At 51.0% G+C, this 16,554-nt stretch overlaps 1 protein-coding gene and 1 long non-coding RNA gene across 2 annotated transcripts in view; one reads left to right on the plus strand and one right to left on the minus strand.

The window, feature by feature from the left end:
* The first annotated feature begins 321 nt into the window (after positions 1-321).
* On the plus strand, positions 322-10,184 carry LOC306668644. Its single transcript, XR_013765926.1, has 3 exons — positions 322-3,047; positions 5,187-5,349; positions 9,135-10,184. It is a non-coding gene; the product is annotated as an uncharacterized lncRNA (long non-coding RNA).
* SRRM4 (serine/arginine repetitive matrix 4) overlaps positions 3,840-16,554 on the minus strand; it is a 143,856-nt gene continuing 131,141 nt past the window's right edge. Inside the window, exons 9-13 of the mRNA XM_079152204.1 lie at positions 14,419-14,723; positions 10,191-10,373; positions 6,882-6,992; positions 6,163-6,303; positions 3,840-4,425 (exon numbers count right to left, since the gene is read on the minus strand). Coding sequence (XP_079008330.1) covers positions 4,134-4,425; positions 6,163-6,303; positions 6,882-6,992; positions 10,191-10,373; positions 14,419-14,723 — 1,032 coding nt within the window. The 3' untranslated portion in view covers positions 3,840-4,133. The remainder of the gene's footprint in view (positions 4,426-6,162; positions 6,304-6,881; positions 6,993-10,190; positions 10,374-14,418; positions 14,724-16,554) is intronic.

Here is a 16,554-nt window from a genome sequence, read left to right on the forward strand (position 1 = left end):
CATCAGACCCCAATGCCTTCGTCAGCTGGAGGGCGAAGAAGGCAAGACACAGGCACATGAGACTATTTTGAATATTTGAGGAAAGAAACCAGCAGAAGAAAAGCTGGAGTCTGGGCTAAAGGGAGGGGAAAAAAGAGAAAAGGCTTTCTGTCATCTCGGGGACAATCAAGACCAATCCGGGACAAATCAGACCTTGTGGGAAAGAGACTGTGTCGGGCCAACCCAGGGACAGGGGCTCTCTGAGACCGAGCCCTTGACGTCTTTCCAACATCTTCTTTGTATTCTGCTTCTGAAAGACTGAATGTCCTTCCCAGAAGGAATGCCATCCAACCTGGGTGACCAAGAATGTTCCTAGCTGGGGGCTTTTCCTGACTAACTGAAGGGGATTTACATTCTGCTTTTTGGTGTTGACTCTCGTGACTGAGAGAGTCATGAGGCCTAACTTCTCTTGGCAAGAGACAGGGATTACAATTTTCATTCTCTCCGCTTTTATTTTTCAAGGAGTTGCGACTGTTTAATAGAAGTTGGTTCCTGTTCAAAGCTCTTTTCCTTTTTCCTCTGAGCCTCAGGGAAACTGTCTCTGTCTTTGGAGACTCTCTCAGGCCTCAAGGCAACATCTCCAAACCTTGTCCTCAGAGGTGGGAACCTGGGCCCAGAGAAAGGGAGCAATCTGCCCAGTTCCGCTGAGCTAGGGCACACCCACAGCAGGAGGGTCAAAGGTCTTGGGGGGCAGGAGGCTTGACCTCCACCTGCATCTGCCTCCCATTTTGAGCTAAATCCTCACTATGAGCAGCTTTCAAGCAGTATGTCCTATTTCCTGGAAGCAGAAGATATTTATGAAGAGGATACAGGTCCAGCAACACCAGGGACCAACAGTTCTAGTTAATCAAGGTGACCAGAGTCCCAGTAGCAGGGTAGTCACATTGCCAGGGAACCAAGCAAGAATGTTACAAAAGTTTCATGAACCCAAAGCTGGACCAGGCAGGCTGGCCATCACAGGCAGTGGAGAGTGACTTCAGAAAGGGCACCAGCCCTCTCCAGCCAGCAGCCGGAAGGCACTGCCAGTCGGTCAGTGATAAAGGTCTCTGGATCCTAGTTCCTAGGATGGGCTCAGAAATGACCTTCTCGAGGAACATCTGGCTTTCCCTTTTATCTTGTTTTATTCTCAAATTTCAGAAGTTGGTCTGTGTCCTCCTCTGACACAGAAAAAGGTCACAGAGAAAGGTCATTGCTGGGTGTTTTTGTGGGTCTCTCTCTCTCTCTCAGGATGGCTGGTCCTTTGTGACAAGCCCCCTGTGTCCACTGAAAACCGAATGGGCAGCTTTCAGATCTCAGCAGATGGGGAAATGAGGTACTTAGCATGGAACCATGTGGAACTTGCATGAAACCGCTTAGGTGGGCCCCGGAGTGAGGTCAGGAGGAGCATCTCCTCTCTCTGCCCTGGGTCAGCGCATCCCTGCCTGATTCCTGTGGTGTGAGCGCCTCTTCACACCTCAACAATCCAGGCACCATATTGTACTGAACCATTTCTTCCATCATGGTGCCCCAGACACCAGGCAAGTCTTCAGTAGGTACTCAACTGAAGCTTGTCGGTCTACCTAGAGATGGAGCATCTGCCTCTAGTCGGGAGCCTCCCTAGGGATTTCAACTTTGTGCATTTTTGACTTACATGCTAATTTAGAGTCTGGCCCCCAACCTAAGCTGATTCCCATGAGTGAACCCAAGGCCTTAGTTCATGAACCCCTTGGCTATTAGTATTTTCACTGACACCTCCATGAGGCAGCTGGTGTCAGGGGGCTGGGGCACGGGCCTGGAGCTCACTGCTCTCGGGCTCAGTTACGATCCTGGGACTCATGTACAGTCCAAGGTCAGCTCCAGATGGTCCGAGCTTTGAGCCTTTGAGGGAAAAGGCCAACTCTCCACCCCCAAGTCACACCCATTGAGACAGGACATAAGAAGAAAGATGCACAAAAATAATTTAGAAGTCCCCCCCCCGACTCCTGAGAAACACAGACACACACACACACACACACACACACACACACACACACACACCCTCTTCATATAAATAAATAAATAATCAATTAAATACTGCCAATGGTGAGAGACAGAGAAAGAGATCCGCATATAAATAAATAAATAAAACATAAATAAAATAAATAAGAGGTTTGCTTAGGGGCCCCAGGCAAAACAGTCCCCTAGAGTTGTCTGAATGAAGACAGTGGATAGGCAGCTCCTGGGCCTCTGGTTGCTGTCCTGCTAAGCAGGTTTGGTGGCTCTGGAAAACTTCTTTCCAGAAAGGGAGCCTGGAGTGAGGTCTGGGTTCCTGGGCAGGAAAGAGGGTTATTTACAGTTGCTGTACAGGCCCGCCCAGGACACCTGCCATCCGGCCTCTGGTGACGGTGATGGCGTGGATGAGGCCTGGCGGGCAGGCCGGCTGGTCTGCGGCTGCCTTGCTCTTCTCTCCTGATGGAGGAGGACTTTGAGGGTGGTTGGCTGCCTGGCAGGCACTGGTCCCTGTGCTGATACGATGGGAAAGACTGGGGAGGGGGACGTCACCAACTGCCCAGGAAAAGGTCTTTCCACATTTTCCTCAGGGTGGGGAGAATCAAGAATGCCTGATCTCGCCTCCCCACAGATGCCCGTCTTCCTGCTATTGCCACCACAAACTTGAAAATTCACCCACCAGGCTCCGGAAAGCCAGGCAGCTGGTGAGGGGGATGCCCAAGAGGTTATTTTAAGGCGCTTCTCCTTGGCTTGCCTGTTCTGGGTGTCTTCTGTGGTTGAAGCAGCTGGTGGTATTTGTGAGGCAGAGGGAAGCTTACCCTTGCTGCCCAGCCCTGGGCTGGGCGAAGGTGGGGTGAGGGCAGATATGAAGGGGGAGCCTTCCCAAGTTCACAAGGAAACTCGAAAGCTAGAAGTAGCCCAAGACGTGGTGCGCTCAAGCCCCTGGCCTGCAAACTCTCCGGATTTGGGTCTTCTCCCCCAAGCCTGAACCGCCTGAGATGCTCATCCTGGCAAACTTCCTGAGAGGCTTAGGCTGAAGGGTGGGTGGCTGGGTGGGTACCAGGCTGACCTGGGTAGGATCCAGGGTGTGGCAGCCTGGGCAGTGGGGAGGGGGCAGGCAGGCGCCAGCCAGAGGGCAAGGCCAGACTGGCTGGCGCTGGGGGCTGGCAGCCGGCCATAGCCCTGGGGAATGCTCAGCAGATGGTCCCGTGGAATTAGGTTGGTGCCAGCTAGTGGGGCTGAGGCAAATTTGGGAAGTGGGGCTGTAGCCCAGGCTGCCCTGGCTGTGCCACCTTCCTCTCCCGTGGAGCTGCGGGGCTCTTGTGCACAGTCAGGAGGCATCTCGTGTAGGGCAGAAATACCTTACCCAGAGGCATGTGGCGCGGCCCCCTGGTAGCAGGGACCCTCTGGGCTGCTTCCCCTGGGAGCAGCAGATGAGCAACGCGTTGTTGCTTCTACGCTAGAGTCAGAGAAGGCCTCGCTCATCTCCTGACGCTTGCCCTCCACCGCAAGGTCTGCCTCCTCTGCTCCTCTCTTCTGGAACCCGCCAGCCTTCCAGTCTCTGCTCTGGCTTGTTGGGGGGAGACTGAAGGCCTCCTTGCTTCTCTGGGACCTCATCAGCACTCGGTATCCTCTCTCACCTCTCTCCTACACGGGGGTCCACAGAAGTCCAGCCATGGAATTCGGTGACGGGGGAACGAGGGCAGCTGGGACAGATCACCCTTGACTTTCTGTGTATATCCACCCCGTGAGCAGGACTGGCTCCAGTTTTCCCGGCCAGGATCCAACTTTCGAGTCATGGACCCATTGCTTCCTCACAAAACCTTAAAGGATGGTTTTTGTTTTTGTTTTTGTTTTTTTGGTGTGTGCCAAAAATACCATGGTTCTGTCCACGTGCCCAGGCCTGAGTTGAGCCCCAGGATGGTGCTGGTAGAGGGCTCCTAGCAGCTTGACATGGAGGTTGAGCCTCTGTCCCCTCGTTTCCTCCTCTCCAGGGAAGCAGGAAGGATGGGTCCAGGAGACCTCGGTGTCTGTCACTGGGGAGGAGGCAGGGAGGGCGGGCAGTAGGGGAGGCTGGCCGAGCAGCAGGGGATCCCCTGGCACTGGCTCAAGGGAGGGCCCCCGGCTTAGCGCCTCGTGCTGGAGTAGCTGTCTGCCGAGCTGTAGCTCCGGCTCCTGCTCCGGGAGCCCAGGCTGGGGCTGCGGGCGCTGGAGCTGCTGCTGGTGCGGGTCCTGCTCCGGCTCCGGCTCCGGCTCCTGCTGCAGCTTCGGCTGGGGCTGCGGCTGCGGCTGGGACTCCGACTGCGGGAGTAGCTGCGGCTGGCGGAGCGGCTGCTGCTGTACCAGGAGGAGGTGCTGCTGAGGCTACTGGAAGAAGCCGGGCTGGGCCGGTAGTAGGGGATGGGGCGTTTCCGGGCACTGTGGAGATCAGAGAGAAGATGCCAGGGCTGGACGCTCCGCCTCAACCAGGCAGCCCGCGCCTTGTCCCCAGGGGAGAGAGCATTCACCAGCCCCTGGGGGAGGGGGCGCAAATCAACCAACCCACCCACACGCCACTCCTTTCTGCTTCTCTTGCAGTCTCGAGAACATCAAGGACAAAGTCTCAGCTTAATGCTGATATGTCTTGAAAAGTGATAATCACACTTTTCTTTTTAAAATTATTTTCACAAAGCAAGCCATGGCTCAGAGCCTCCAGCTGGCAACAGATTTTCTACCGCTAAACTTCAACTGCAGTTTTGATTTGCTATTTTTACTTTTACTAGAACCTTCTATTTCTAGTAGGTTCTATTTCTAGACAAGAGAGGCTTGATTTTTTCCATTTACTGTAGTGCTATCAAGTTTCTTTTCAAATACATGGAGAGGCCTCTGGGAAGGGCATGTTCATTTAAAGGAAATTAAGCAAACAATGTTACAGTTAATAAGATGAGGCAAGTGTGGTACAGGTGCTGATGAGTGACTGACGTTTGGGAGACACTGAATGGGTTAATCAAAATGGGTTATTTGGGGTTGACCAAGGAAAGCAGACAGCCTTTTAAACGTCACTCATATCTCAGGTATCTTCAAATGGACATCTTTAGCAAGGGACTCCCTTACAAGTGGAAGCTCTATGGAATATTTGAGAAGGGGATTTGGTCCTCCTGGTCTTACTGACTGGGCCACCTCTCCTTTTCGTCCTCCAGATCATCTCCAGGGAGGACACCCTGGACCATCGAGATGCCTGCTGCCCTGGGGCTCTCTGGGTTGAGCTGTAGGGCGGCATTCAGCCATTCTCCAAGGTTTCCAGGTCTGAGAAATTCATCACCACTCAGACTTCATGCCTCGCTGAGCTCTTACCTGTGACAGGTAACCCTATCCACCTATTCTGACCATTTGGTCAATAACAATGGCGGCACAGAGTGTTTTGCATTTAAGTGTACAAAGTTCATTGCCATCGTTTTGCCCTGTTTCATCTCAAGCTTCTGATATTCCTGGGAGTTATTTCCTCCAATAATTCAGGGCCAGGAGAGGCGAGGAGAAAGAGGAAAAGCCAAATTCCTCTGTTCAACTCCAAATCCACTGTTCCCCTCTTTACCCACCACGACCCGTTCTAAGCCCCTTTGGCACCTAAGTAACCTTGTCTGCATTCTCTGCACTTGGTTCAGAGTATAATCACATATAGGAATATTTAAATCTGGCATCTGCGTGTGTAGGTTCGAGGTTCAAGGTCTGCCTCCATTGCCCCCAGGGCACCACCGCCAGGCCATGCTCTGGCTCATGGCTTGGGCCTCCATTCCCTGGCCAGACCCTTCTCCCTTCCACAGGCCTCTTCACCAACCCCCAGCGGGGTCCCCAGGATCCAGCTACACCCCCTAGGCCACATCCTGTTCTCAGGATGGCCCCACCCTTTTCCGGCTGCCTCACCTGGCCCACACCGTTCCAGACCACGCCCACGTCCCCGCCCCCTGCAGGCCCCGCAGGGCGGACCCAGGAGGTGACTCCGCCCCCAGGAGGCTGGGAAGGAAAACCTTGTTTCAGCGCTCAGGAGGGGCGAACCTGAACGCCCACAGTTCTGGAGTCCCAGCGCCACGCAGGCCCAAGGAGAGTCTGGGGTTCGACCGGGTGGGACTGGGAGAGGGAGCGCAGGTGGAGGTGGGCACCCTGTTCTCCTGGCCTCACCTCGTGATCCTCCGGGCCTCCAGGTGGCTCGGGGAGTCTCTCCGGCGCTTCCTCATGGGCGAGTAGGATCGACGTCTCCGCCGTGCTCGCTCCCGCTCCGGCTGCCGCGAGTCCTTCTCACTGTACTTGGGGTCCCGTTCCCTGAAGGGGTGCGCGTGGTTACTGGGCTTTTCCGTGAGCATGTCGGAGAGGGGACACGCACGTCCTCTCCTGACCTGGCCTCTCCGCCCTACTGGGGCAGGGGACGGGCCCCAGGGAAGACGACCAGGCTGCTGGCCAGCATCATGGGCGGAGCTGGGCGTTGGCCTTGGGGGGTCCTTGGGGGGTCCTTACAGAGGTGCGAACGCTGCAGGGTGAGGGCCCGGTGCATGGGTGAGAACTGGAGGCTTCGAACACAGGGGTGGGTCCGGGTAGTGCTGAGCGGGCGAGGAGGCTGAGGACTGGCACCGAGTCCCGGGGTGTGGCCATGGGAGTGTTTGTGGTGGGTTATTAGGAACCAGGTATTTGGGCCTTGTTGCCACTTCCGAGTGGACAGAGAGCTGCAAGCCTGCTGAATGAACTCCCCATCTCTAGCTGGGCAGGAAGGAGGGAAGAGGACTAGGGCCGGGCTTGGGAGGCGGGTCTGCAGAGCAGAGGCTGGGAGGAGGGCCAGAGCGAAGGATCCGAGCGAAGGGTGTGGCCTGGGAGGCGGGGCCTGAACCTGGAGGTGGGGCCTGTACCTGCTGGGACTGTAGCGGGAGTAGCTGGGGCTGCGGCGGGATCGAGAGCTTCTGCTAGGCGGGCTCCTCTTGCCAGACTTGGAGGAATAGCTGGGAGAGCGGGAGTAGGACCTGGGAAGAGGGAACAGCTCCTAAGGAGCCTGCTAAGCGTTTGCGAGCAAGCGTGGTCCGGATGTCTGACGTTTTATTCATCCTAGGCAACCATCACCCCCGCGCCCTGCAACCCCACCTCCCTGGAGGCCAAGCGGAGGAACCAGGCCCTTCGCAGAGAATGAAATTCCATCACCCTTGGGTGGTTAATAATAATATGAACAACTTCCTCTTATTGAATGAACGAATACTTATTATCCTGCTACTTATTAGCTGTGTGACCTTGGGCAGGTGATTTCACTTCTCTGGGCTTCTGTTTCCTCATCTCTGAGATGGGTGTAATAATAGCATTTACCTTATAAGGTTGTAAATCAAATGAGTAAATTCAGGTAAATCACTTAGCCTATTGGTGTATATGCTAAATGCCAATTAGCCAACCCAGGTGAAATGTTAACTATGATTCTTATATATTTCATTATGTACCAGACATGGAACTAGTGCTTTGTGTGTGTCTTATTTAATCCTCAACATATTCAAGGGTTAGGTATTGTTCTCAATCCTATTTTATAGATTGGGGGTGGAGGAGACAGAGGCACAGAGATGTGATACAATGGCTCAGGATCACACAGTTGGCAGAGGGCATGAGTCTAGGTCTATTTGGTTCCAAAATGCTCTTGACTTCTGTGGATTACTGTAGTCCCCTCTTGTCCATGGTTTTAGTTACCCACAGCCAACCATGGTTTCCACCATTAAGTGGAAAATTCCAGAAATAAACAATTCATAAATTCTATGTTGCATGCAATTCTGAGCATCCTGATGAGATCTCGTGCTATCCTGCTCCAGATTACCAGGGTTGTGAATCATCCCTTTGCCGTATATGCCACCTGTCACACGGTAGCCATCTCGCCATCAGATTGACTTTCATGGTCCCCCAGCACTTGCATTCAGATGACCCTGAGCTTAGTTCATAATGGCCTATAAGTGTGGCATTTTGGATATGCCACAGAGAAGCTGTAAAGTGCTTCCATTATGTGAGAAGATGACTGCTCTTGACTTCATAAGGGAAGAAAAAAAATCAGATGCCGAGTGTGTCAAGACCTATGGTAAGGACGAATCTTCTCTGTCAAATTTTGCAAAAGGAAAAAAAAAAAAATAATGCTAGCTTTGCTCTTGCACCTTAAACTGCAGAAGTTACTACCACAGTGCATAAAAAGTGCTTAGTGAGGATGGAAAAAGCATTTCATCATAGGGTTTGACTCTTTCTGGTGGTGGGAGTCCATTGGAGGTCTTGGAATGTGTCCCTTGTGCACAGGGGAAAACTACATTATCGTGCATTCCAATTACAAATCCTATGCTACTTTCAGACTTCATGCCTCTCTGCAGATGACGCCCACATTTGTTTATTTGGTACTGGATCTGGACTCAGGGATGCTCTTCCCCTGAGCTTCATCCTTATCCCTTTACATTTTTTATTTTGAGATGGGGTGTTCCTCAGTCACTGAGGCTGGTCTTGAACCTGTGGTCCTTCTGTCTCAGTCTCCCCAGATGCTGGGATTGCAGGTGTGAGCCAGGGAACTGGGTGCCTCCCAGTTTGGGAGAGTATTGTGAAGAAGAAATGGCTCATTCAATCCCAGTGCCCTGGCCACAGCTGGAAATTGGTTTTGCCCACTTGCTTTTTGTGCTTTATCAGAAAACGTTAACCTAGTCATCTGTAACTCAGATTAAACACATTGTTTCAGGTACCTTCTATTAATGACAAGGGATCCTAATTTTCTGTTTCAGTCAAGGGATAAAACAGACTCATGGGCACCTGGGAGGGAAGAGCTTTGCCAGGCATTTCCATCTACAGCACTATATAGTGTCCCTTTTCTGCAAAGCCACATGAGTCATTTTTCATAGACTTAGAATCAGAAATAGCTCCTTGCTTTTCAAGCAACTGATTCCATTATTATTATTATTATTATCATTATTATTATTATTATTATTTTGGTTAATGTAGCAATTAATAGAGTAATTTCTCTTTTTGCTTTGTTTGCCAGGGAGCTAAGAGGTCACATTTTCAGCCCACCTCCATAGCAACTATGTGCAACACAGGACGTATCTTTGGGACTTAAACCTTCTCCGGGCTTGATTTTATATTTTTCTCCTAAATTTTCCTTTTAGGCTGATCTGCTGTCCTGTTGACGTCCCTCTGTCATGTTAAATATTTTCGGCAGCTGTCTTGCCATCTTTTTGGGAATGGATTGGTCTTGAAATAACCAAGTAAGTAGCTGCTTTTTGGTTATACAGTTCCAGAAGAGGAATAGTCAGCCTGCTGCTTACTCCCCACAACCCCAGGGAAGCTGGATCCCATGAAGCCATGGGTTGATTTGATTGGATGGAATCTTCCAGTTCTTGAGATATCATGCCTGTACATTCAGTTACATCATTATCCTACAGGAAATCATCAAGCAGTTGCCAATGGTGATTGAAATTGGGAGGTAGAAGGCAAAACAGCCATGCTATTCTTTTTCCTGATCCTAGTCCCTGTAATGCAATTTCCTAGCCCTGCCTGCTAGGAGAAGTATCCATGCCCTGGATGTGACTTGCTATGGCCAATAGAATAGCAGAAGAGGTGTCATGTCTTTTCTAAGCCCAGGACTCAAGAAGCCTTATATCTCTCTGCTTTTTCTCTCAGAACCTTCCAGCACCATGTGAACAGGCCTGCTGATGGTCAAGCGACAACACAGAATAGAGACAGTTATTCTGGGGCCATCCAATTCAGCCAGCCTTCAGTCAACCCACCAGCTGACCAAAGAAATGAAGTAGAGCCCAGGAAGAATAGAAGAACCAGCCTGCTGAGCCCAGCCAGGCACTGAGTAAATGCTCTTTGTTTTAAGGATGCTAAGTTTGGGGATAAATTTTTATGCAGCAGAAGTGAACTGATACACATGAGCTAATGCCATGCCAGCTGCAACAACAATAGCTACTGTCCATTATGTTCCAGTACATTCTAAGTGCTCGATGGTTCTCAGAACAATCCATTCTTTCATTTTGCTGATGAGAAAACAGAGACTCAGAGAGGCTCCAAGCCCCGCCCCCCAGCTGGTGATGGGGAGGCTGGTATTTGAACTCATCTGTCTGACTCCTCTTCCCCATGACTCCAAGGACATTTCCAGTTACCTTAACTCACTGCTGAGGAGGAAGGCACAGCAGAGCGAAGGTGGAACTCTCACTCACCTCTTTCCAGAGGAGGTGGATCGGCTCCGGGTGTACCTGGGGGAGGCCCTGGGGTTTGGGGACCGGGAAGAGAGACTGGAGGAGCTTCGGGAACACTCCTTGATGGGGGTGCTCTGGGCCGTGGATGGTGCCAAGCTGGACTTCTTCTCCTCCGCACATTCCAGACATGGCGACTGAAATCCTCTGCAGAGTGAGAACACACAGGGTCACAGAGCTGCCTGCTCCCAGGTGCATCTTGATCCACAGCTCACTGCCCTAGCTTTGCTAGCCTGCGGAGCCTTTCCAGAACCTTCTTCACCTTCTCCCCTCCTGCAAAGACTTGCAGGTGACAGATGCGAGAGGAGCAGAGACAGAAGGTGTGGGGCACATATCACTGTGGCCACTTCAGAGTAGCCTAGTATCCTAGGAGGTCACCCGGCATGGGCACCAGTGCTAAGGGACATCAAATCACATGGCGAGAGGTTTATTTCCCTTCTTGTCTTTGTCATTCCCTCTGATTACATTGATGAGAAAGGCCAGGCTGGGCGCTTAGTGGGTTTTTAACACTTCTCCAACACTTTGTAATCTCCCAAAGAGAGAGGAGCAGGCCTCAGGCTCAGCGCCTAAGAGGTGACTGAAACTAATGGGATTAAATACATGGTTCCAATCACCTTCAACTAGAATGAAACAGGGTTTCAATTGTATGTATTTTTACAGGTGCCTTCTCTAGGACAAGGTGTGTCCTATAGAAGGTTGTTTTAGATAGTAATCTAAGTTTTCCTACTGGAACAGGTGAGTTTATTAAATAAATCGGGACATGGATATGGTAAACATCAAGAAGGCGACTCATGGTTGGTTTAAATTTGGTCATCTTTGGTGTAGCTCACTTTGCAGATGGAGGAATTGAGGCTCCCCGGTTCCCCCCAGAAAGGTAGAGACTTGTTCAGAATCTCCCAAAGCACAGGGTGCTGTTTCCTGCATCCCCACCTTCTAGGGCCGTACTGGACTCCTTTGGGGTTCTCTTAAGTACATGTTCAGTGGGATCGGGCCGTGAGTCAAGTTCAAATCAGATTAATGGTTAAGGCTCATCAGGACCTGACCCCTGCTCAGCTCTCTAGCCTCTGCTCTCTACTCGACATGTAACAGCCTTCTTGACCCTCCTGGAACGTGCCGGTTTCCAGGCCTCAGGACGGTCCGCCATCTGTAACCCTGTTCTCACCTGGCAATGCCTCGCCCTGCTTCCCGCTCGCCTCTTCTGGAAAGCCTTTCTTGACAGCCCTCAGCCCCTACTCCCCATGTGTCCCCATTCCTCTAGGGCTCTTCTCCTGCCCCGGGCAATGAGCTCCTCGGGGGCCAGGCGTCTCGTCCCCCTGGATACGACATCCCACCCTAGCACAGGCTTGGTGCATGTATCCCGGGTCATCTGTGGAATGAAGACTTGGAACTTCTCATGCCCTGGGTTCTTTGCAGACATCACTGTTGAGTCTTCCTAGCAACCTTATAAAGCTGGTCTATGATCACCCCCAATTTATAGAGGAAACTCAGAAAGTGAGTTACCTGCTCAAGGCCACTGAGTTCCAGACTCCGAGCTGGCCAACCCCAAAGCCCTACCACCCAGCTCCCTACCCCCAGTGTGTCTGGCTCTCTGAGTTTAAAGCTGATGTCTCTTCTATGCAACCCATGTTGACGGAGCCCTCTGCCCACGGCTGGCCTGACATAAATAGCAGTGGCTGTCACCATCATTGATATTTCAAAGTGAATGGCTGGGTCTAAATTATTTAATTTGGTGGTTCGTGTAGATCAAATGAAGCAGGTAACTGCTAGGGGCCTCTCAGACTTCGACTCCAGCTCTGGAGACAGATCCGTATTTGAATGCCAGCGCTTCCACGTGTTAACCAAATTTCTCAACCACCTGAGCCTCAGTATCTCCATCGAGGGAAAAAAAATACTATTTATCCCTGAAAGGTTTGATGAGGAACTTGGGAAGATTATTCCTGGGGGCATTTTACATACCACCTGTCATGAGTGTTAGGGCTTCATCAATATTAATCAATATTAGCTGCCCTTATTTTTATCGATTTTATTGTTATTGCTTTGCTTAGTTTCCCCCGCATAATAGCGCTGCAGTGTGTCGGCGGGCACCACACCGTCCTCCCTCTCCCATCTGGGAACTTCACCGCCTGTTCTTGGAGAAGCTGACATTTGCTGACCCTGCTCTGGCTCTCAGCCGAGACTGGGAGGCCAGGGATATCCCAGGGCGGGCCAATCAGAGCCCGGGGCCACACGTTCATGCCAAGCTGTTTGTGCAGGGCTGAAGCAGGCTATGTGCTGGGGACAAAGCGTGCTCTGTCCTTGAAGAAGCTGTTCATCACGCCTGTGCTGAGGCCCTGGCCATCTTTTGATAACCTTGACCACGTGGAACAAGACAGACTCCCATCTCCAGAGCAGGCAAAATCTCACTGCCAGGAGGTTGCATTTCCAGCCCTCCTTCAGCTCCTATAAAAAGGACCACACCATTTTTCTGTCCCCAGTGCCAAGCTGAGTGTGTGGCATATAGGAAGTGCGTGCCTGAGGCCAGGCAAGGGATAAATAGCAGAATGGACGGTGCAGACTCAGTGGTCAGTCCATTTCAGTGGCTGTTATTGTGACAGTCTCCTCAGTGATTAGCATTTGGCTGTGATTTCTTGAGACGCAGGGCGTGATAAAGTCCTACAATTGCCAGTGGCTCATCTGCAGTTGTGTGAAATTTTCTGCAGAAAAATTACATCTAGCAAGTGTGTTAAGATGGGCTGAATTTTTTTTTTTGTTTGTTTTTAAAGAGCTTCTACCTAAAATTTTATTGTGGTTGATCTACCTGTCTAGGTGCATGTGTTTTTAATGAACCAACTTCATTTGTCGAGCAGTGTTGGGAGAAATCCTAGTTCTTGGCTGGCAGCAATGAACGTCTCAAGTGTGTAAGGAAAACTTGCAGGGAGGAGCGTTCTGTTTCTCCTACCTAGGAAAGTAAACAACTGCCCCAAATTGACCTAGTGTTACCAAGGGGACCTATCTAGGAGCCGGGTGGTCTGAACCCCCGTGGTACATTGTGATTGGGCAAGAAACCTATAAAATATATGGCTGTTCCCGCAGTAAATGAGTTTGCAGGCTGCTCGCCACAAGCCTGCTTCCACCCAACTCCCGGAGTCTGGGGGTCTTGACTCCGTGTCCTTACCTGCGTCTGCGCTAGCCTGGCACAGCTACAGAGCAGTTTTAGATTCCCAGCATAATTGAGTGGAAAGTGCAGGGAGCTCCCAGAGTCCCCTCTTCCACCTGTGCCTCACCCCCACCACCAACATCGCCCACCAGATTGGTGCATTTGTTCACAGTGACGGATCCCCACTTGGCACGCCCTTGCCATCCACGTTCTTAGTCTACTTTGGGGTTCATTCCTTTTTAATCGACAAACACTCCTCCACTGTCTGGGTGTACCCGGGTTTATGTATCCACTCCCGTACGAAAGGACGCCTTGATTGCTTCTGAGTTTGGGTAATTATGAATCAAGCTGCCACCAATATCCAAAGGCAGGTTTCTGTGTATGTTTTCACTGCATCCGGGTAAATACTGTGGTATGTTTTCAAATGACAGCAACTTAAAAGGAAGTGAACGTCTGACTTTCTGCTGAGGTGATGGGTAAAATGGACCTCTGCTTTTGCCCGCACAGTCTCCGTCCCTCCTCATATCTATACCTTGATTTTTCCTGCAGAGGAATCTGGGATGGATGTACTCTTTTGTCTCAGTGGTGGCATATGACACATTCTAGCTAAGAGTACAGCCAGAGTGACTGATCTAGGGGTGGGCAAATGATCTAAGCTGGACCAAGCATGGACAATAAGCACCAGCCCAGATATTTTGCTGAAATATTTGGGAAAGAAGTATTTTTCCCCATCGGCTGGCTAATCTGGTAGAATGTTAACTGCTCAGTATATTTGCCCACACTCTGAGAGGGTCTGATTGAAAGTGAGGCCAATAGAGTAGGGAAGCAGAGCAGAGAACTGTATGTGAAAGACATATTCCCAATGGTATATTTTTTGAGCCCCTGGATCCAGCTCTACCTGAAGCCACTTCCTCTGAAATTTTCAGAAAGTAAGCCAGTTTGAGTTTTCTGCCTCTTGCAAATAAAAGGCTTCCGGGAAGAGGCTGAGGAACTGTGACGAGAGAGTAAGGTGGTGAAACTCAAGTGGGACCCTCTCTTCCAATCAATTGCACTGACCTTGACTCCCTGCCCCTGCTGGTGGGAGAGAGATTCTCCAGAACGGCCCCCTTGTTCTGGGGAGAGGAGGTGGTGAAGGAGTTCCCTGAATCGGAAGTGTTACCGCTGTTGAGCTCCTGGCTCTTGCTCAGGCCGCCGCTGGGGCTGTCCTTCTCCTGACCCCGAGACCTGGCTGAGCTGGTTTGCCTGGAGGGTGGTGAGGACGTGTCATTGCCTGAGTCGTATTCCTGGGAACGTCCTCGGGAGGTGGCGAGCGGGCTGGCTGTTTTGGTAAAGAGGTCAGCGGCAGACCCCGACCCAGTGATCTGAAAGTAAAAAGATCCATTGGACACTGCTGAGCCCCTGGGTGGTGTCTAAATTACCAAGAAATGTTTACCATCATGATGCACTGTGACGAAAGTAAAGAGAGGAGAGGAGAGACGCCAAAAAACAAAAGCACAAATTCCTGAAAGAATACCACAGAAAGGAGATATATATATATATATATAAAATATATTTTTTTACCCCCTGCTATGATAACTGGAAGATTTAGGTATCATGCAGAGAAAAAGCATGCGATCCAGATTAAATGAAAGTAAAAGGAAATTATACAAAATTTAATTTCTAATGAATTAACTCAAACAAAAGAGACAACTCAATCGAAAGGGGGTGTAGACACCCTGAAACTAAAGCAATAATAAAAAATCAAAGAAGGGGAAGGGTGGGGGGGAGGGGCGAAAAGAAATAGGGGCTTATCGGCCTAGCGGGTGGAAAAAAATCTCGGAAATTAAAATAAAAAGGAGATAAAGTCAGAAGTTTAAACTTCAACCAAATCCTCAATTAATGGAACTTCTTTTTTTTTTTTTTTTCTTTTTTTTTTAAAAAAAAGAAAAAGTTGCCTGAATCGAACCCTCAACCAAAGTCACATGGGGAAAAGAAATGAAATCAAGATGAGCAGCTTATTTATTTTATTTTTTTTTTGGTTTGTTTGTTTAAATATAACGTCAAGGTCACAAATGGACGTTGCAAGAGTTTTCAACTAAAGGGGAAAAGAAAGGAGAGGGCCAAAAAAAAAAGAAAAAAATGTAAGTCAAATAGTCGGACTGAAAAAGAAATTAACAACAACAACAAAACAAAAAGGTCTCTACAGGTTTTTGTGTGTGTTCTTTTCCCCTTGGAGAAGGTAGCTAAGGATCTTGAGTGGCTTCTAATAAATTCTCTCATGTCTTTGCGGATCATATCCACTTACCAAGCAAGAACTCCTCCTTTAGTAGGTAAGGTGTAAGAGAAAGGGAAGAGCGGGCAACGTGAGTCCATCATCAGAGTCGCAAATGACAAGAAAACACACACACCTTCTCTGCACACCCTCAGACGCGGCCCTGGACTTGGAGTTGGGGGCTCTTGGCAGGTGGGACCTCTATTCTGTTTGCTTCTCTCCTTCGGGGGACCTGACCTCGTTCCACCGAGTCCATCCCTTCCTGCCCACGTTGGCCAGGACACCTTTGCTGCCTCTCTGCTCATGGGGATAGAGTGGGGCGTGGAGCTGGGCGCGGGCACCCTGGGGGCACAGGGGGAGGGTGGGCTTCCAACTGAGGGCTTCCGGAGGGGCTTGGAGATCTGGCTTTGGGGTGCCTGGGAGTAAAGAGAGGCCTCCAGAGCCCTGTACGGGTCTAGGAGAGACGCAGGAGGAAAGAAGGCCGGCCCGGCCAGCCCTTGGGAAGGCCACCCTGAAGCAGGAAGGAGGGGTGTCTTCACACGTTGGGATCACTAGCGTGGCTGGGCTGCGACAGGAGACTTTCTTCTGACTCCCGACAGCAGTACCGTGCTCTCGGAGGGATCCCAGCCCCAGGCCTGCTCCGGTGGGGCCAAGGGGGCGCCCCCTGGAAACCACTCCCCACACTGCCCCCTGGGTACCTGGGGATCCCAGACTTTTCTGCTCCAAGGGTCCCTGCGCTTCCTTCCGGGGGGTCTTCCTATGGCTCATCCACTGACCTACTTTCCCCCATGTAGACCCTGCACAAGCGCGCACGCTCCAATCCAGGGGTCATTTGGACAGCACTGGGGTGGTCAAGCTGAGGCGTCCGGGTGCATGCGTGTGAGGCCCACGGAGGGGGAGGATGGAGCCAGAGGTGGGGAGCAGAAGCGGGGGACCCTGGG

This window comes from Sciurus vulgaris (assembly GCF_902686455.1).
Source record: "Sciurus vulgaris genome assembly, chromosome: 8".
Classification (NCBI taxonomy): Eukaryota; Metazoa; Chordata; class Mammalia; order Rodentia; family Sciuridae; genus Sciurus; species Sciurus vulgaris.